The 21630-nt window shown below is 41.2% G+C and overlaps 1 protein-coding gene across 1 annotated transcript in view; it reads left to right on the forward strand.

Annotated features, from left to right (window-relative positions):
- Nucleotides 1-2972: 2972 nt before the first annotated feature.
- Nucleotides 2973-21630, forward strand: part of LOC306961014 (NXPE family member 3-like) — a gene marked incomplete at both ends in the record, with an annotated part of 42921 nt that continues 24263 nt past the window's right edge. Inside the window, 4 exons of the mRNA XM_079553623.1 lie at nt 2973-3392; nt 9311-9606; nt 10767-10784; nt 13268-13335. Of these exons, the coding sequence (XP_079409749.1) occupies nt 2973-3392; nt 9311-9606; nt 10767-10784; nt 13268-13335 (802 nt within the window). The remainder of the gene's footprint in view (nt 3393-9310; nt 9607-10766; nt 10785-13267; nt 13336-21630) is intronic.

Below are 21630 nucleotides of genomic sequence, written 5' to 3' on the forward strand. Positions count from 1 at the left end.
GGCAGCACAGAAAAAAAAACACTGCAGTAATGTGGCAGTTAAATAACAGAATATATTTGGCCAAAAGCTAAATGTGCCATGTTAGCTTGATTACAGTCTCTTTAATAAGTAGATATAGGGTGGCCACATTTCCCAGCCTGGAAACCGGCGACAGGGTCGAGGTCCGCACGCACAGTGCACCGTCCACCGAGCTGTGCACGTACACCGTCCACCGAGCTGTGCACGTACACCGTCCACCGAGCTGTGCACGTACACCGTCCACCGAGCTGTGCACGCACGCCGTTCACCGTGGCTTGAGCGCGGGTCACCTACTGTACAGAGTGCAAGAGTAGAGAGAGTACAAGTGCTTCAATTCACCTCCTGAACATAGCGCGGGGATAAGCGAAGAGAGGAGGCAGTGGTGAAGAGAGGAGGCAGTGGTTATCAGGTTATAGAGACGAAGTTTCCCCTCGTCTTTCAGCGTTTGCGCACGTATGAGCGCAGCGGGCCGCGCTCTTGTCTCTGTCCATGGACTTTTAAACATCTCCGCAGAAATGCAAGGGTTTCTCTGCTCAGTGCGGGTCTGAGTAGGCATGGTTTAATCACATGTAGCGGGGTAATAGCGATAAAAACAGCTGTTTGCTACTTCTTACCGCTCTCTCCCTGCCCTGTCTTCCCGTCCGTTCTCACTCCTCTCTCCTCTTAGCCTACAGCCATGTTGTTATTGTTCTCCTGCGCTGGCACTTGTGTGGATTTGGGCATTTCTCAGACGAAGGGGGGACACGGACTGAGCGATGGTGCGAGTGGTTTGAGGCAGCAGGTGGAGTGAGTGACAGAGGCGCTGGGCCAGGGGGAGAGGACAGAAAGTGGTTCGCGGTAGCTCGAAATCTGATCAAAAGTAACGAGAATGGACACGCATAAATATCCGAGTCCTGATCGGGAGGTGTTGTCTGATTCCGATCGAGTCTGTAACCACGTGATCGGGCCCGATTTCCGATCACGGAGTAGTGGATAGTTGGTGAATGGCCACAATGTCCCAACAAGGCTGTGACGTGAGTAAGGAGATGGCGGTGTCATGTTTTGGGCCAGAATCATGGAGAGAGAGCTGGTGGGCCCCTTTAGGCCCTTTTAGGTTCCCTGAAGGTGTGAAAATGACCTTTGAAAAATATGTGGAGTTTCTGACTGACCACTGTCTTCTATGCTACAAAAAGAAGAGCCGTGCTTTCCCTAACAAAATCCTCTTCATGCATGACAACACACCATGTCCTGCTGTAAAGAATACCTCAACAAAAAAAACTTCCTGAAAACAAATCCAAGCAGAAACTGTCCAAAAACTCACAAGTTTAATGGATTAAAGTATTTTGAAGCTGCTATCACACAAGGGCTCCTATGGTAAAATATAACTTGACCTGTTAAGATTTTTTTGATTGAAATAGCTTTTGATTTCAGTAAATATGACCTCCTAATACTACAAATTCAACAAATGACCATTTTCAGTTAATTACAAGCTTTAAAATGTATTGAAACGATGAGTTGCATAATAATTTGGAACAGTGGATTTTGAGGTTTTTACTACATTCATTTTTGAAAAAAAAAATACTGTTTTCACTGGGAGATTTTTTCAACCACATTTAAATGATCCTCTACCAGTTAAAGACCTGAAAATTATGCTGACTCTCATTTGAGTTGACAATTTAGAAAATCTTAGAAAAATGTCATTTGCATAATAATTTGGAACGCAGTGTATGGGCATCCAGAGATGCCGTCTGTATCTATTGTGAATCTATGTAAAAGATACGGGACAGGAAGGACAGTCACTGTGCATATAGCCCATAGTAGTACATAGATAAAACTCCCCAATCTCTGCGAGAATGAAGACAAAATGCATCAATATGAGCAGAATATGATGCACTGTTACGGCTTTCTAATCCTGACTTGTGGCGGCAGTGTGCTTCAGCGGGCGGACGACACACACATGCTCAATCAACCTCAGTGTTCATTTTGTGGACTAGAATATTTTGTCATAATTTTAGTCTCGGTAAAGTTACACTTTAACTAAATTAAATTTTGTTTATGAGACTAAAACTGTGACTAAAATGTCCAGGTATTTTCGTCAACTGATGATCTAATAAAAATAAGACTATAATCATTCAAACTTCCAATGAGGGTCTCATATTTAATTTACCTGCAATTTTAGTCGATTAAAACTAGACTAAAATTGAAGAAAATTATTTGATTTGTCTTAACATTGCTCAACTTAATCATTGAAACAAGTCAGGGTTGTGGTATGTCTTTGAATATGTTTTCACTGTTTTGTTGTGACAGGGGCAGAAGCACCGGCATGAAGCTCGATGATTTAAACATCACAAAAGGCAAAAAGATCGTCTTCCTCCTGCTGATCACCACTGCTCTCATTGTTCTTCTCAGCAAAACAAAGGTAGAGAAAACCCTGGTCACTAATGATGGCTTAACCCTCAACAACAAACAAGATACTATCTTAAAATGTTAACCCTGGCATTACCAAATCATTTTAAGACCCATCATTTTTTTCCTTTAATATGTGTGGGGGAGATGACCTGCAATATTTCTCTAGTTCTTTACATGGCACTCTCATATTGTTGGCTCTTCAGCACTAAGGCTGGGTAACATTACATTTCAATTCAATTTCAATACCAGTACTTTATCAATACTTTTCCCGATACCTATAAAAAGTATTTGTCATATTGAACCATAAAACAGATTGAATTTTTTCTTCTTCCTTACAATCAATTGCATTTGTATCATTTATTTGAGATGAAACAACCAAGAAACTTCCTTTAACTACACTTTCCACATTCCTAAATCCACTAAATAGAAAATGTTGATGAAATAACTTCAACGTTAATGAAGCACTGCTTTGTTTTATCTGACTACAGGTTTATCACTTCATGTCAAATCAGTGGTATACAAAAGTTGTCCACTTCACAATACAGGATTTTGAGTTAAAGTCCTTGATGTCAGCACCTGAGCCCGCCAGCAGATCCTCTAACAGATCCACACCACAGCGCTGCAGCTACACATACCTCTCCCCTGAAAACACTCAAGAGGGACGCCGACTTCTGGACTCTATAACTTGGCCTGAAACTCCTCCTCTACCCAAACCGTTTTCTCTGGCTCTGACGACGAGCGGTGCCAAAAGTTCCTTCACCATCGTGCCGCGTGACGGAGGGTGGAGAGTGGGGGACGAGCTGACGGTGAGGATCCAGCTGAGGGACTACAATGGGAACCCAAAGAAGAGTGGAGGGGACTATCTCACAACCAGACTCCACAACCGAAAGCTGGGGGCGGGCGTGGTGGGACAGGTGCAGGACCACCTCAACGGGACGTTCACCGCGGTGTTTCCTCTGCTGTGGAACGGGCCGGCTGACGTAGAGGTGAGGCTTTGACTTATATACAGTGGGAACCAGATGTTTACATACACTTTATAAAAAGACACATTTCATTTTTTTTCTCACAGTCTGACATTAAACCAGAATTAACTTTTACTATTAGAATTAAAAAAAAATAATTCTATTTGATGAATGCCAAAAGAATGAGAGTTTTCAAAAAACAAAAGGTTTACGTACATTTCATTAATGTTTGGCTGCATTGCCTTTAAACTGTATAACTTGGGTCAAGCATTTTGGATTTCCTTCCACAAGCTTCTCACAATAGTTGGCAGGAGTTTTGGTCCATTCCTCCAAACAGAACTGGTGTAACTGAGACACATTTGTCGGCCACCTTGCATGCTCATGCCTTTTCAGCTCTGCTCATACATTTTCAACTGGATTGAGATCAGGACTTTGTGATAATCCCTTCAAAACATTGACTTTATTATCCTGAAGCCACTTGGAAGACCCATCTGCGCCCATGCTTTAACTTCAGGGCTGGTGCCTTGAGATGTTGCTCCAATATTAACAGGGTCATTTAATGAGCGTTTTAACACGTACAAACACGGTAGAGTGCACTAAAATGGAGCAAAAGCTAGTTTAAGTCCCAGATATGACCATGGCCTGCATGCTGGATGAGCGCATGGAGCGCTTGGACTTAGTTTTTTTTTGTTCCAGCAACAACACGTGCACTTACACGATTAAATAAGGCAACAGACACAAATCAGGCAGTATCTACAGGCTATTTTTAAGCCAAGATGATTGGTTTGCTATAATAATTTAATATAATAATAAATAATATTCGTTTTTTAATTTAAATGATAATTATTGATTGCCGACATCTGCACAGCAGTAGCAGTTTTGCGCAGACTGTGCTCGTGTAGTAAACTCATTTGCGGCACTAATAATAAGCAGTTTCTAATAGCAAATCAGGTGCAACACGCCCACTGCTCATTTCACCATGATGTCATCTATTTTGTGAAGTGCGCCAGTCCCTCCACAGCATGATGGTGCAGAAACGAAACAAAAAGTATATCTCTCATTCTTCTGGCATTTTGCAAATAGAAATCATTTTTGCAATTGTAATTGACCTTGAAAAGAAGAAGTTCATTCTGGTTTCATGTCAGACAATGAGAAAAAAAATGCAAATGTGTCTTTTTATAAAGTGAATGTAAACATCTTGTTCCTGCTGTATATGACCTAAAGGAGCTATAATGATGTATACAGACCAAATGTGACCGAGGCCTCAGGCCCGGGTCACACATCTCGTATTTTTGTAAGCGTTTTGACCCTGCATTGCCTCTTTTTGCTGCTTTTTGTGAATTGCTGTTTTTGTTGGCATGCAAAAGTTTGTGCACCCCTGTAGATTTTCATGATTTTCCTTTATAAATCCTTGGTTGTCTGGTTAAGACATTTCAATCCAATTTTGGGATGCCCTCATTTGTGGTTCAGCATCTTCTGAATTTGGGCACCAGAATAGAAGCTGCAATGAGCTCCGGATCCTTGAGCATCTCACCAAAGCACTTCTGAAGTCCAGATTGAAGAGCATCTATGAGCGGCACACAGCACTTGGATGAGAGTTGAAGGTGTTGTAGTTTAGTCTTGAGAAGAGAAACAGTGGGAATGAGCCAACCCATCTGCTCACTGGTGTCTCCTTGAAGAACATCAATCGCCTTTGCAACAGGACACATTATCTTGACGTATTCACAGAGAAAGGCAATCTCAGCAGGAGAGGACCTGAATTAAAAATTAAATAATATATAAAAACAATGATAAAACATCAGTGGCTGCTAAAGTTAAACAAGCACAAACTATATCACACATTTTATGTATGTATGGTACATGATTAATATAATACAAATATCATAAAAGCTACTCACATGGGAAATGTAAGTGTAGTACACACAGCTGTGATGGCTCCTTCTCCTTGTTCTCTCAGGATTCTTACTATTCTCTCAACAGCAAGGCAAAGGGAATTCCACCTTGTATCATTGGGCCTCAGGGGCTGGAGTTTACATTTTTCCTCAATGATTTCAGCCACAGCAGTAGATCTCCCACTTTCATTCCACAGGCCCCAAGGCTGACCGGGAGAGTTGTTTAGTTTAGAGTTGCATTTGCATTGGCATCTGAAACGTCAACAGTTGACGCCAAGTTAAGGAGGTGCTAGGGCCATCATCTTAGCTCAACAATGTTGCTGCTTCAGTGAAGTTTGTATTTCCCATTTGTCCTCTTTCATCTTCACTGTTTTCACTTGCATCTGATTCACTTTGCCTTTCCTAGTTAGTATTTCCCCCTCTCCATACACCCAGAAAGCTCTAATGAAATTTGACCCATTGTCTGTTGTTGTACGTACAATTTTGTCCCAAATGTTGAATTCTGTGTGAATGTCATTCAGTGCTCGAGCTAGACTGTCAAATGTGTGTGAACCTCTTAACTGCTTGTATGCCACAGCATCAGAGCATCTAGTCATAGTTTCTGTCTCAATCCAATGTGCAGTTACTCGAAGGAAACTGTGTGCGGTTTGATTTGGAGCTACTTTAGCGTAACAGCAAAGAGACACGATGCAGAGCGGGTGAGGACGCAGGCCAATGTTCTGTGCATGTAAAGTGTCCTGTTAGATCTGTTGACAAATGAGTAGGAAGTCTGTTACTTAAAGCACCAGTTTTCATACTATGGGAGTTTAATCTAATAGCAGCAGGTAGAGAATTCCGCTGGACCAAATTCATGTCATATGCAACAATAGACCATTGTGGTGAAGGCAGCTCCATGGTGAGTGTAAAGACACGATTACATATGGAAGTGTTTGCTCATGTGCAAAACAAGTCACAAGCAAAAGTGGATTCGCAGCAGAGTCATTTGTTTACTTTTTTTTCTAACCCAGCACTCTTGCATTTACATATCAGCACAATTATATAAATATATATTTGTGTGTGTTCTCTGTTGAACCTGACAAAAAAGTATTGTGCAAAGTCCTGTGTGTGCTCATGATGCAAATTGTACAATTTAGCATAGAGTTTTATTGCTCTTTTTCTAGTTTAATGCTGTTTTAGTTTATACAGCGTTCTTTTTGTGACTCTGATAGCTATTGTATTAAAAGGAATAATTATATTAAAAGTTTAATCAAACATGCTAAAAAATACTCCAGAAGATTCTCTTTATTATATGCTGCTTGCTTTTTGTTGGTAATAAGAAGTAGAATGACTGACATGAGGCAGAGAAACAGGAGGGACACGACTTAAAACACTCAAGTAGAATCCAAACAACGCCTAACAAATGTTTTTAAAAGTGATACAGTGCCTCTCGTTAGTATTCATACACCTTGAACTTTTGCACATTTTGTCATGTTTACAACCCTAAACATAAAGATTTTATTTTGATTTTTTTACTGAACGTTCACAAACAAGTAACAGACAACTGTGAAGTGTAAGCAAAATGATACATGATTCTGTTATTTTTGTAAAAATAGAAAAGTGAAAAGTGGGACTTGCATAAGTATTCATACAGCATGAATTAATACTTTGTGGAACCCCCTTTTGCTGCAATAACAGCAGCAAGTCTCTTGGGGTTTGACTCTACAAGATTTGCACATCTAGAAACTGAAATTTTAGCCCATCCTCTTTACAAAACAACTCCAGCTCTGTCAGATTTGAAGGAGAGCGTTTGTGAACAGCAGTTTTCAATTCTTTCCACAGATTTTCAATAGGATTTAGGTCAGGACTTTGACTGGGCCATTCTAACACATTCATATGTTTTTATTGAACCATTCCATTGTAGATTTAGCTTTGTGTTTAGGGTCATTGTCCTGCTGGAAGGTGAATCTCCGCCCCAGCCTCAGTTCTCTTGCTGACTCCAGCAGGTTTTCCTCCAAATTGTCTCTTTATTTGGCTCCATCCATCATCACAACTATTCTTACAGTCTCCCCTGTCCCCGCTGAGGAAAAGCAGCCCCACAGCATGATGCCCCCCCCGTATATTTGACACTGGGGATGGTGCACTCAGGACGATGAGCAGTGTTAGGTTTGCGCCATACATAACGTTTTGCATTTGGGCCAAAAAGTTCAATTTTTGTCTCATCTGACCAAAGCACCTTCTTCCACATGGAGCTGTGTCCTCCACATGACTTCTAGCAAACTTCAAACAGGATTTTTTTATGGCCTCCTTTCAATAATGGCTTTCTTCTTGCCACTCGTCCATGAAGGCCAGATTTGTGAAGAATACGACTTATAGTTGTCCCATGTACAGTTTCCCCCAGCTCAGCAGCAGCACTTCGCAGTTCCTCCAGAGTTATCTTGGGGCACTTGGTTGCCTTTCTGACCAGTGTTCTCCTTGTTCGCTCTGATATTGTAGGTGGAGGACCACGCCTTGGTAAGTTGGCAGTGGTGCTATACTCTTTCCATTTCCGAACAATGGATTGAACAGTGCTCCGGGAGATGTTCAAATCTTGGGAAATCTTTGTTTAACTTAAGGCTGCTTTAAACTTCTCCATAACTTTATCCCTGACCTCTTTGGTGAGCTCCTTGACCTTCATTATGCTGTTCAGTGACCAACACACTCCGACCACAGCTCTGAGGGCCTGAAAGAACAGCTGTAATTATACTGAGAGTAGATTACACACAGGTGGCCTCTATTTAACCGTTAGGCCAAGGTGTGAACATTCTGGAGTCATTAGAAATGTTTTAAAGGCAATTTAATGCACTCAGAAAATGCTGTATTAATACTTATGCACGCCCCACTTTTCACTTTTCTATTTTTTGAAAATTAACAGAATCATGTATCATTTTGCTTTCACTTCACAGTTGCCGGTTACTTGTGTGTGAACGTTCAGTAAAAAAATAAAAATAAAATCTTTATGTTTAGGGTTGTAAACATGACAAAATGTGCAAAAGTTCAAGGTGTATGAGTACTAACGAGAGGCACTGTATACACGTGGTTCTGATCTTCATGTGACTGACTGTCCTCAAATATGCACAATGCTGTTTCATTGTACCTTTTGTCAGGGCTGTAACGATGAAGGGGGCTCACTGGGCATTTGCTGAAGGGTCCCAATTTGAAGGGGGCCCCAGAAAAGCAATTCTTTAACACCAGTAAATAGACCAGCTAAAAGTGTTATTCATGATCTTAAATCCACCAGAATGCAGGAAATCACATCTGAATTGTACAAATGTTCTCGGAGGAGGACCCCCAAACCCCCCCCTTTAAGTGCTCTCCCACACTTTAAATGGCTTTTAATGGTCATTTGTGTTGGTGCATTACTCCCCTCTGACAAATACTTTGAGGTACAAGTAGATTTTGTCTATGCAGCTCCTGATATGTTCAGTCACCAAAAGAATGTACTTATTTTTTGCTTTGAATTCAGTCGATTACGAGGTACTATAGCCAAAGATAAAGGCCACCCAGCTCAGGACCGACCGATGTCTCACTCCAAAGTTGGGTGAAAAGTCGATAGCCCTGAATAAATACTCAAGTAAAGTACAGATCCCTGAAAAGTCTACGTAAGTACAGTACTTTGTGACTTCCCACCTCTAGGTACAGGGACGATGGTGGATTATTTAAAGCAGGACGGCATGTGGCAGAACTTCAGGGAGGTGTTGAAAATGTCTGTGAAGACAGTAGCTTTCTGCCTGCTTTAGGCACTCAAAGTGCTTTACATCAAGACACCGCTCACCCATTTACACACCAGTGTACAGAGACACTTCAGCATCATGCATGATACCTCTGTGCGTCCCGGCCGCACTTGGGCATAATAATAATAATGAATAACAAACTAGGTGCGTACTTGCACGCTTCCGGTGTAAATTCACCATTACAATTTCTTGCATGTCTTTCCTGTATCAACAGTTGTCTCAACCAGGACCCAACACTGTACATTACATGTGAAATGTTAAATTGACTTGAACCCTCTGAATGAATGTTAACTGATTCCAGGTGCTGCTGGTGCAGACGAGTGAGTCCATCACAGTTTTAAAGCGTGTGGATGAGGAGCAGCCTGACAGGATCCAGTTTAGCAGTGACTTCAGGTTGGGAAGTGTGACTGAGACAAGCACTTGTAACGTGTGTCTGGATCCGGACAAGGCTCCTCTGTGCGACTTCACTGACCTCCACACTGGGGAGCAGTGGTTCTGCTACAAACCCAAAACTCTGGACTGTAACACCCGCGTGAGCCACATGGTGGTTTTGCCTGGCCTGAAAATCAGCGAAGAAGAAAGTCTCCTCTTCCAAAGGTATAAACAGTACTTTTTACTCTGCTTTATGTACATTACAGTCAATGTGAATACTTTTCTAATCTTAGCTCTGTAGCTCAACGGTATGTGCCCATAAACCAAAGGTTTGACGGCACGTTTCAAGTCTTCATCAGGGCAAGTATTAGATTAGGATTACCTTGCCCTCAGGGAAGAAATAAAAATGACTGACGTCCCCCTGAAGTTTCTATTCCTGTGCAAATCTACCATGCTGGTCATTTGGAAGGTAAAAAATTTCCAGATTTTCTCCTTTTGGGTAATTCTCCGAACTCCGAGGGCCTCAGGTGATTCTTGTCCCATGCGAATCGACATGTTGATGTTTAGAAAGTTTTTCAGCTGTGTGTGAAGTCTAACTAAGGGCAACATTCAATAAAAAAAAACTATTTTTAACAGTATATTTGTGCACGCATTTAAGCTACAGTATATTAGTATAATTATGCCATCAAAGCATTAGACAGACCAACATGGTGGGCCTGAGGGAAAGTTTGGATGCAGTTGGTGAACTGAGAAAAAGGCTCCTGCTGTCTTATTGGAAGAGCACAGACATGACGCGGATGTCGGTCATTTCTGTAAAAGTCTTCCATACCCTATTATAGAGCAGGGCTTATAGAAAACTTGATTGACGATTCAATTCGATTGACATACAGGATGATTGACAGGCTCTGCAGCACGGTGAAGGCTCGTAGCTGGTCCCCACACCACGTGAGGGTGCGGTTTCCCTTTTTGGCCTATGGAACAGGTTTCATAGGAGGAGATCGGGCTGCCATGTTAATATCACAGACCACTCGGGACCATTACTATGAATGGTGCTGAATGGAACCAGTTATCTCTTATGTGTATCTTATGTGCTATTTGAAAACCGCCCCATAATTGTTCCTTTTATTGGTGATTTTATTGAATTACTTTCAGTTGTGGCCACTGAATTTGACTGTGAAGTTATTGCTGGTGATCTGAATATACATATGGATGTGGAACTCAGTGCTATCCTTGAAACTCAGCATGTGACTCAGGCCACCAGTAACAGAGGGCACACTTTACCCATCCTCATTACAAAAGGTGTTCATTGAAATGTGAATGTTGTTGATGTTGCAAGTTTATTAGATCAATTCTGTATTTTCTTTGACCTCTCTGTTAAACCCAAGCCAACAGATGGTAAGTAAGTAAGTAAGCGCTTTATTGTCATTGTACAACGAAATAGTGTTCAGGAGTCAGTCCTGAGCCGCGCTGCCACTGTGTGTCAACCTAACCCGCATGACCTTGGAGGACCGGGAAACTGTAGCACTCGGAAGAAACCTGGCTGGCTGCCCTCTGTCTCCTCTGAAATGGTGCACCACCTCCTCGGTTTGTCCCTGTTTCAGAGCGTGGTGTCCTGCACTGGTCAGCTTCCCCACCACCACCTCCTCCCTCTTCCTCCTGCAGCTCCCTCCGCTCCACAGCAGTCTTTCACCATCTCCTCATTTGTACGTTTTTTCTTTCCTGTAGCTCCTCTTGTGACGCCTCCACAGTGCTGTGTGGGGACTCTTGGTGCCTCTAAAGCAGGGGTGTCAAACATACGGCCCGGCCCGCGAGATGACTTAATCCGGCCCCTGCCCTGTAGAGCATAAATTGTATGTAGGAGGAGTATGTAGGGGGAAAAAAGTAAGTCTCTAGCCCATTCCTGTGTGGAGTTATGATTTTTTAAAGAATAACCAGAATGCTCATTCTCGGAACTAGGGGGCATTAAATAAATTAAAAAAGGAAAGAGTTCCACGTGTGTCCAGCAGAGGGCACTGACATAATAAGAGCTCAGGATGTGAACAACACATGATAAAGCCACGTGGTAAATGGACAGTCTGCCCCAGGGCGGCTGTGGCTTCAATAACAGCTTACCACCAGTGTGGAGAGAATGAATAATGACGACTATGTAGAAACTTGTGACACAGGCTTGTGAAGTGCAATACAAGTGTAAGCCCTTGTTATTAATGAAGCTACAGTCAAGTTGGGGCTTTGACCAAATCACAGCTCATTATTATTCATTTATATATACTAGGGGTGTAGCAATTCATCTATTTAATCGATGTATCGTTATGTTATGTCTTCGATCCGCTACATCGATCAGCGCTCGGCTAGTTTGCATCGATCCTGGCCACACATCGATGTACATCGCTTTTAATTAATAATGATCGATTTGTGTTGATATATTGGAAAAAGACATTAAATCAAAATACAATTACATTATTTTCGCTTAAAATATTGGGCTAAATGTTACTTTATTCAACTTTTAACCCGTTTTTGGTGACGTTACGTCATCATGGAGCACCTGCAGCGGCCAGTGGCCGCAGGGGAGTTACGTCAGGAGCAACAATAACAGAAGCACGTTGTGCGCTTTCATCGAGGAAGCGTTTATTTTTGCAAGAAAGATGATAATCATCAGACAACGGGTCGCTGGTGGTTGACTGTATAAATACCAAGGGAAATCCAATGGCAGCCTGACAATATATATATTTATATATATATATATATATATATATATATATATATATATATATATATATATATATATATATATATATATATATATTCTGATATATCGTTTTATATCGAATCGTTTGGCCTCAAATTGATATGTAGCGTATCGGTCAAAAAACATATCGTTACACCCCTAATATATAAAAACAATTCTATTATATGCGGCTCGCGACCCGCTGTGGGAACTGAATTTCGGCCCGCGACCCAAAATGAGTTTGACACCCCTGCTCTAAAGTGTTTCAGAAGAAGAAATATGTAGGTGTTTAGCTGATAAGCTAGCATTTTCTTTACCTTTAAAAAACTGCTTTCTTCAGGGCCATTTTGGATTCTTAAAGTAGACCAGGAGAGAGGGAGATTGCTTCTTGTTTTCACATCACCAATGTATACCCTTTTTTTGGGTGGGCCTGCAATGGTTCAGCAAAGACTAAACGAGGCCACAGTTTTTGGAAATAATTAGATTAGAAGATACCCCCTGTTCAAATGTTGATGATCTGCCGAACTCCTTAATGTCAAATGTTTTATACGTCTTGGACACCCGTTTGGGTTAGTGAGGAAATGAGTGAGGAGATTCGAGCAGTTTTAATGACCCCATGACTGTATCTTCTGAACCAGCAGGTGGAGCAGTTGACTACTAAGACGTGCACACACTATAACAATGAGCTCTATGTAGAATGGTTAAAAGCTCACAGTAGGTTAATCGTTGAAGTTCTAGGACGCATGGTAAACCGCTGTCACGTGTCATGAGCTGTAGCACGCCGCATTTGTGTCAAATGCCCACTCAATGGTGAATCTGGTGATTATTAGATGCAGGACTAAACATGGTGAGTGGCGAGGGTGTCACAAGACGGAGAACATGCATCACGCGATCCAGTCGAGCTGCAATGGGACAATGACATTGCGGCTCCATCTGCATGAAAAAGATGGAGCTGAACTGCATTTGTGATCAACTTGGTGCAGTTTGTTGATTTGCGAACAATGCTATAGTTTGCAAATAGAACTATGCTATAGCGAACTATGCTATATATACTATGCTATATTCCAGGATGAAATTCCTTTAAATTTTCATGCACTTGTTTGTGTGACTGACTGTGGATACAAATTGTGAAAACTATTAGTATTGTTTATTCTTTTCTAGGGGCATCAACATGAAAGTTCTCATAAAGGCCTTGGGAAAAGCAACAGTCACAATTTCAGCAAAAGCAGGTAAAACATTTTTTTAAATTTTTGACTTGGTTCTTATTTGATTTCCAAATTTTAACCCTTGCCTTAGACATTCCCCTTCGTTCTGCGCATGCACGAGAGATCAAGTGGTATCCCAGTTCTGTTTTGCAGTGAGAAATACAGGGTCTACACACACCAGCGACACGTGACTTCTGAGTAAATTCTCCAGACGCCGCTGTCCTTCCTCTCTGATTAGACTTCATATATTTTTATTTTTTTATTTTATCGATGCTAAAAATGAATGGGATTTTTTACGTCCAGACACGTGACAGAAAGTGGGGACTGTTTAGCTCTATACTGTCATAAATGAGATGAAAATGTAAATATTGCTAAGATTTATATAAGCCAGCACAAAAAATAATCAGCCTGCCTTTAAAGGGGCTAGATTCAAGTTTTGATTTTATGCTCACTACTGCCATCTCAGGCCTTATACGTAACTGCAGCTTCTATATTAAGCTCGTGCAAGACGGCACTTCGGACCCGAATTAACACCTTTTTGAGTGACAGTGCAGGATTTAGTGTGGCGAATAGGTCTGGGCTCATTCGACACATTAGGACATGGCTGGAACATGTAGGGGGAGGAAAATACATAATTTTAACATTTTTAAACTCTGTATAGTCCCTTTAACGTAAAAGTTGTTTAAAATGTATATATTTTTACATTAATCATTAGCTCACATACATTATTGAACGCAGACATTTCCACCAGTATTAATATCCATAATGTGTTGTAATGCTGCCAGTATAACTCACAATTTGTCATGTAATCTTATTTATGTGGCCAATTTGTTGCATGTCATTTCCATGCATATATCCCACGTCAGATTTAACTAATATCCAATGCTTTTTTTCATAATCCATTAGCTATTCTTATTCTTATAACAAAAGCTGTGTGACTAACAGTGTTGCTTTGTTGTTGTGAAGCTTTGGCTGTTTTTGCCTGTGGGTGCTCTATGATGGAGGGATGAGCGTTAGTGATGTGCGGGTTGCACATCACTTTTATGGAGTTCAGTGTCTCCTATTTTCCACAGTGTGTGCTTCTGTGCACAAGTTCACGTTACCTCTGCTTTTTGGTTTGCCCCTCTCCTGATCCCAGCGCTCTCAGCAGGGTCGACCTGTCATTCCGACAACCCTCCATCCCGCCAATCCGACACTTTTTCATCCTCTATTCCGACAATAGCTTTGAGTTCAGTTTGTAAACTCCACTATCCTTAAAGTGATAGTCTGGAAGTCTAAATGTTTTACATTTTTTAAGAAATGCACAAAATTGACCTCCTGGCCTTAAACTTTGATATATAGTGAGTACAAATATATATTATTATATATTTTTTAAGTCCCTCCTTCCCTGATCTCAGCAACTACTCAAGAGCCCGCTCGCCGATCGCGTAGACCAATAAAATGCGAGCAAGACGATGATTGACACTTCATGCGCGCTGCAGGCTCGCGCCCGAGAACTGAGCACGCGCAGAGAGTGTTTCTCGTACCTGGATCCGCCATTACGCCCGAGCGCCGCTCTGGACAACAACAGCCAGAAGCTACGACTGCCTGCTCCTTCTCATCAGAAATGTAAACAGTTCAAAAGTCCATCTTCTAAACTAGCAGGAAAACGAGGGCAAGACAGATGTGGAATTTAAATCGGAAAGTTGTTCAACAGATGGACGGAGCTACGTGAGCCCAACTTCAGCACGGAGGAAGAGAGATGGCAGTTTCTACAGGTAAATGCATGACATTTTGAAGTTTTCATGACGATAATTAGTTGAATTTAGTCCGTCATGATTAGGGTTTTTGCATATGCTAAGCGCTAATACGCTAGCTAACTATGACCTGTTTGCATGGCGTTATAAAGCTATAAGGTTAGCCTACTGTAAACACTGACACTGGTCACAGCGGATGTTTTCACTACTTTACATGCACGTGAACTGACTATGTAATTTTCTGTGCAAACTGGCGTTACATCAAATGTAGCATTGAGATTTGCAGACGTGCAGACACGCAGTATATGTAATGTCAAAACCTAAATATAGTGCTAGCATCTGAACTTTATTGTACGATAAATAAATGAGGGCCAGTGGGCTACGTGCGTTATTGAAGAAAATGTGATTAAAACTATAGCTTACTCTGTAAGAATTGTATTAGACTTGCACAATGTCGTTGCTACATTTTGTGTAAATATACATAACTTTATGTTTCCAGTTACCAAACCGGATCAGGAGTTCCAATATCTACTCCAAAATATAAAAAAACAACCACTCTTTCCTGCTCATATTGCTGTGTCAGCACTATCAAGTCCGGGACTTCTCTGAGAGGTAAGAATTTTTTGGGGTGAATGAGATTATCACACAACACGACAGTGTGTAAAGGGCAGACAAAAATGTGCATTGAAATAAAAAAAATCACCACAGAAACAAAGTATAGACGTGTGAACTGTAGTGGGTTGAGGATAATAGTCTAATCAAATGGTGTGCATTACTTACTAAAGATAGGTAAGCCTTGCTGATGCTATGGAAAAACAGAAACCAAACACCACAAAACAACCATCATGGGTTGAGTGTCAGTTTAGGAAATAATTCATAAACTGCCATTATCCTGTATTTGTAGAGATAATGATTTTGAAGAGGGAGTGAACATCTTGGAGCGAGAGGAAGCTTCTACTTCAAGAACCGGAGAGTAAGTAAAACATGTTTGGTGTCTGTAAAGTTGTCACTGAAATGAAAATAATGTTTTTGTTTTTTGTTTAGTTTACCATCACTTGGTATTCTTAAGGAGGAGAACAGCCACACTGTGAGGATTTGAGCTTGTGTTTAAACCAATCCAGTCCTGTTCCACATAAATACATGCAGATATAGACATGCAACAGAACATGGAAACCTTTGTACATAATACACACTTTTCACACTGTGTTCAGGGGCCTCTCTGAGAAGGAAAACAGACCTGAATGACCTTCAGCACATACGTGAGCAGGAGGCAGAGGTCAACATTACAGAAGTGAGTACTGATGCCCACTCACACATTTCTGCTCTTTTCAGTGTCATCGTTTTTTGGTTATAAAACTTATAATTGGACACATCTAAAGCAATTATAATTTTTATTTGAAATGTATAATCCTGACACAGGAAATGGAATATACAAAGACAGTGGTGTGGAGCACACATGATGCGGCTGGGACTAAGAACTTTGGCAAAAAGTTCCATGCAGTAAGTAAAATGGTGAGCTTTGTAAAAGATGCTTATTGTGCATTATACTGTACATGTATTTGATTTTTGTCTCTGTTCTGTGTAGGCAGGCCAGCAAAAGGGATGTTTCACAGTACTACAGTGGAACAAACGTAACGCACTGGAAAGTGAACGAGTGGACAGTGAAAGGTTCAAAAGCGTGAGGTCATTCTGAAAGAACGTTGGTTCAAAGAAGTACCAAAGTATGTGAAGTTTAGGTATTGTATTTGCAATTTCTTTTTAAATGTAAATTATAGAAGCTTCAAAGTATGCATTATTTTTGTAGATCAACAGCACGCCTGGAGACATTGCACAGTCATCTTATGTACGCCCGCAAAAGATTGACTTATGACCTGCCCATCATGGATACAAGAATGCCACTCTCAGCCCTCACCATGTACACAGATCTGCAAAGAGGAATACTGATGGATGTATAATTGCATTCAGTATGTACACATTTTGTAAACTATGTATCTTCATTGCTTTTCTGCGATTTACTTTTTTAGCATTATTTTGTCCCTATTTCAGATACCGGAAAGTATTCAATAAAAAGTCCAGGTGCTGCAGGATGTATACAGTGAAGGTTGAGAAGGACAATTCATATATTCTAGAGCTCCAGACAATGATGTTGCTGCACGCCGTGCAAAAGTGAGATCCTCAGACAACTGGGTTTGCTGTAAAATGTCTCTGACCCAACAACCCGGGAGTTACTCCAACACCAGCACATAAGGAGATGGTATGGACTCATTTATTCTTCTCACAATATTGACTAGAGAAATTGCATACGTCTATGTATCCATAACATTATCCTTGTTTTTTACAGGTCAACAATTGCCACAGAAATAACGTCATGATGTTTTTTTTATATATATATATAAATGAATAAATAGTTGTTGAAAAATATGACCATTGTTTGATTCTATGTGTAACCAAATGTTTCCCTGACTACTTATGAGATGGTATTTCTGTGCATGTTCTTTTTTAGGTAATGTGTTAGCTGTGTGTGCTTAGAAATTACAAACTGTATTACATTGCATTCTTTATTCTCATGAAAACAAAGCAAACTGACTTCAACTGAAATGTTAATTACACTCGACATGTGGCATAAATCCAATGTAGGGCCTACTAGGATCAGTGTGTCTGATTTAGTCTCTGTGACACTTTAGATATGCAGTTCACTGGAGGCTGCAGCAGCATGTTTTTTTCAATATCCGTGGGCATTTCTGCACTGGGGTGTGTCCAGGAGGAGCAGAGTGAGAGATGATGACATCAGGGTCTTTGTCCACCGTCCTGACCTCCAGAGTCATATTCTGTATGTGCATACCAAAAGAAAGAGTAGTTTTGTTATACTAACACTTTTTATTACAATTGTTGTAAATGGTTACACAGACTTCTGAAGGGACTTACACGTTCGAAGTGTAGCCTCTGATTATGACCAGGGGCTAAATCCTCTTCACTAAGGTCTAAAGCTGGGTCTCCAACATGCTTCCACGACCCAGGTCACAGATGCTTTTGGAGATGGTCTGCTTGATGCTGCAGGTGGGGTTTATTCATCATCGGAGGATCCTCCCATTACAGAGCTTTGCAGAAGATGAAAGATAAAATAATTAGAAAAACAAAAGCAATATGGCCTAAATCTGAAGTGGTCTAACACACACCAAAAACATGACAGGACAATCAATCGTACGCTAGCTGTTAGCATATCAAAGAAGTAAACACAATGTAGCATGCTATAAACCATGCCAAACGATGTCAAAACTACATGTTAACTGGATACACCAGTTTATTTGACATTTCAGTACAAAGTTAGCTGCATAAACGTGTTATCCCCGTCAAAAAACACAAAGATTTTCTAACATAAAATGCATTGTTACCTTGGAAAACTCCATTGTTGACACTGTCACCGTAATGTCTCTACTCGTCACTTCTTGGCCCATTGAACCTCGCGCGTGCACGGGAAAACAGGCGTGGCTTCCCAGACAAATCAGGAGGGGAGGGGGCGGGAGCTGGAGCCGTTTTTTTCAAAAAAGAGAGCTCTCTCTCTTTTTTCCTGACAAACTCCAGACTATCACTTTAAGGTTAGGATTAGTTTGTAAACTCCACTATCCTTAAGGTTAGGATTAGTTTGTAAACTCCACTATCCTTAAGGTTAGGGCAAAGGTAAAGTTAGGGTTAGATTGTAAACTCCACTGTCCTAAAGGTTAGGGCAAAGGTAAAGTTAGGGTTAGTTAGTAAACTCCACTATCCTTAAAGGGGGGGTATTATGCAAAATTGACTTTTTCAAGCTTTACATCATGTTATTAAGTCATTCCCTCATTAAAAACATGCCTGAAGTGTTGCGTTAGCACATTCACGTATTTTCGAGTAATCTGTAGAAACTCTGATGGCGGCCATTTTAGGGATAAAACGCGTGATTCCTTCAGGAAACGCCCTCGACCTCCAGGATACGCCTCCGACCTTTCGTCACCAGCCGAGTAACCAACCACTGCTCCTCAGCAGAACTCCCTCCCCGCAGTGTCTAGCCCAAAGATGTAAACAGAGTCATCATGGAGGATTAGCTTCATGTGTTGTGAACCGGAGTTATAGCAGTTCTGAAACTTTTACAAAGACACACATCAGTGTTTCTGTTACCGAAACACCCAGGATTAAAACCGGTGACAAGAACACTTATTTCAGGGTCTGGTTCTGCGCTGGGCCTTGATGATGCACAGAGCCTCCGGAGAAAGCTAATGCTAAGCTAAACCTCGAGTCATCACGTGAAAACGAGAAATATGCACACATAAAGTCAATAAAACCACCACACACATAAAGAACCGTTTAACAATGATCACACACGGAGCCTGGCTTGTTGATTTGGAAGTTTATTGCTCACATTTCATCTACAATGGGTCATGGCCGAGTGGTTTGCTCCCGGAGCTAACAAGCTAGCCGCGACAAGCTAACGGGAAAATTCACTGAATACAAGCAGCATATTATGCATTGAAAACGTCACTAAAACAGGCAACTGCTTGAAGCTGTCTTTATGATGATCACACACTGAGCCTGGCTTGTTGATTTCGTAGTTTATTGCTCACATTTCATCTACAGTGAGTCGTAGCCGAGTGGTTTCTCCCGGAGCTAAGGCACTATTAGCCGCGACAAGCTAACAACCTTCACCTTCACAACATTCATTGAAAACAGGCAGCATATTATGCACACATGACGTCAATAAAGCAGCAACTACTCGAAGCAGCCTTTACGATGATCACACAATGAGCCTGGCTTTACACATTTGTGGTTTATTGCAGACTTTTCATCAACAATGAGCTGTAGTCGATTATAACAAGCTAACGGGGTAACCTCGAAAAACCATTGTCCACCTGCACAGATAATGTCCGTCTTTTGAATCGTATGGGCTCCTGCAGATCCTGGTGTCGTCCATGGGGGTATAGTTAGAGATCCATAGGGCATGGCAGATGCAAAGAGAGAGCCTCCAAACAGCAGTTATTTTTCAGGCAAGAGCCCCTTCCAAGCATCCGGTGTGGAAGGTTCGTCTCCAAATAATATCCTGTGTGGCCATTGTTCACAAAGTGATAAACATTAGCTCCTTTCCAACAATAAAAATTAAAATGCACCGATCGTAGTTTCAATACTGTTGAGACAAGCGGAGTGTTGTTGTGATGCCACAGACAGCGTGTGGAGGGGGCGTGTCGGAAAGGGTCAGAGGTTCTTAAAGAGACAGAGGCCTATTTCAAGTCATTTGCCACCGCCATTTTGAAAGAGCAATTTTATACAAGGCAGTTATTCTAATTTACTGCATTTACAGACCAACAGAAGGTTTGGTCATCATTGTAGTGTGATATAGACTGGTGCTATGTGGCTGAAAAAAGCATAATACCCCCTCTTTAAGGTTAGGGCTAAGGTAAGGTTAAAGTTAGTTTGTAAACTCCACTATCCTCAAGGTTAGGGCTAAGGTAAGGTTAGCTTTAGTTTGTAGACTCCACTATCCTCAAGGCTAGGGCTAAGGTAAGGCTAGGGTTCGTTTGTAAACTCCACTATCCTCAAGGTTAGGGCTAAGGTAAGGTTAGCTTTAGTTTGTAGACTCCACTATCCTCAAGGCTAGGGCTAAGGTAAGGTTAGGGTTAGTTTGTAAACTCCACTATCTTTAAGGTTCGGGCTAAGGTAAAGTTAGAGTTCGTTTGTAAACTCCACTATCTTTAAGGTTAGGGCTAAGGTAAAGTTAGGATTAGTTTGTAAACTCCACTATCCTCAAGGCGAGGGCTAAGGTAAGGTTAGGGTTAGTTTGTAAACTCCACTATCCTCAAGGTTAGGGCAAAGGTAAGGTTAGCTTTAGTTTGTAGACTCCACTATCTTTAAGGTTAGGGCTAAGCTAAGGTTAGGGTTAGTTTGTAAACTCCACTATCCTCAAGGTTAGGGCTAAGGTAAGGTTAGCTTTAGTTTGTAAACTCCACTATCTTTAAGGTTCGGGCTCAGGTAAGGTTAGTATTATTGTTATTTTGTGTGTCGGAATGGCAGGACGTTGCACAAAAGATAAAAGTGTCACCACTCCGACAAAGATGCCTCAATGTCGGAAAGGCGGGGTGTAACCGCTCTGCGCAGAATTAAGAGAGAATGCGAGGGGATAAGACATGCCAGTCTCGTTCATTTGAAACACATTTTTGTATTGAATTAAAGTCGTGGTCCATTCAGACAGATCATACTGATAACGCATACATTTAATGGTTGGGGTCGGGTCGGGTTGTAAAAATAGAAACAATGTTGCGGTGCTGAAAAAAACTCTGACCCACGCATCTCTAATGAGAAAGCAGGTATCGAAAAAAAGCCCAAGTAATGATGCCTGCTGGTCCAGGGACAGCACTACAGGAACTGACTTTTCATTGTTTCAGCTCAATTAAATGAAACAAATGTAAAAGAAAGAAATTATGGGAGAAATAAACATTATCTTTCTGTTTTCTGGTTCTAGATGACAATTATTTTAGTATCGAAAAACGTATCGCTCAGGTATAGGTATCGAAAACCAGGCATCATTGAAGCACCGGTATCAAAGAGAATTTAAAAGGTACCC

This window comes from Gobius niger (assembly GCF_951799975.1).
Source record: "Gobius niger genome assembly, chromosome: 3".
NCBI lineage: Eukaryota > Metazoa > Chordata > Actinopteri > Gobiiformes > Gobiidae > Gobius > Gobius niger.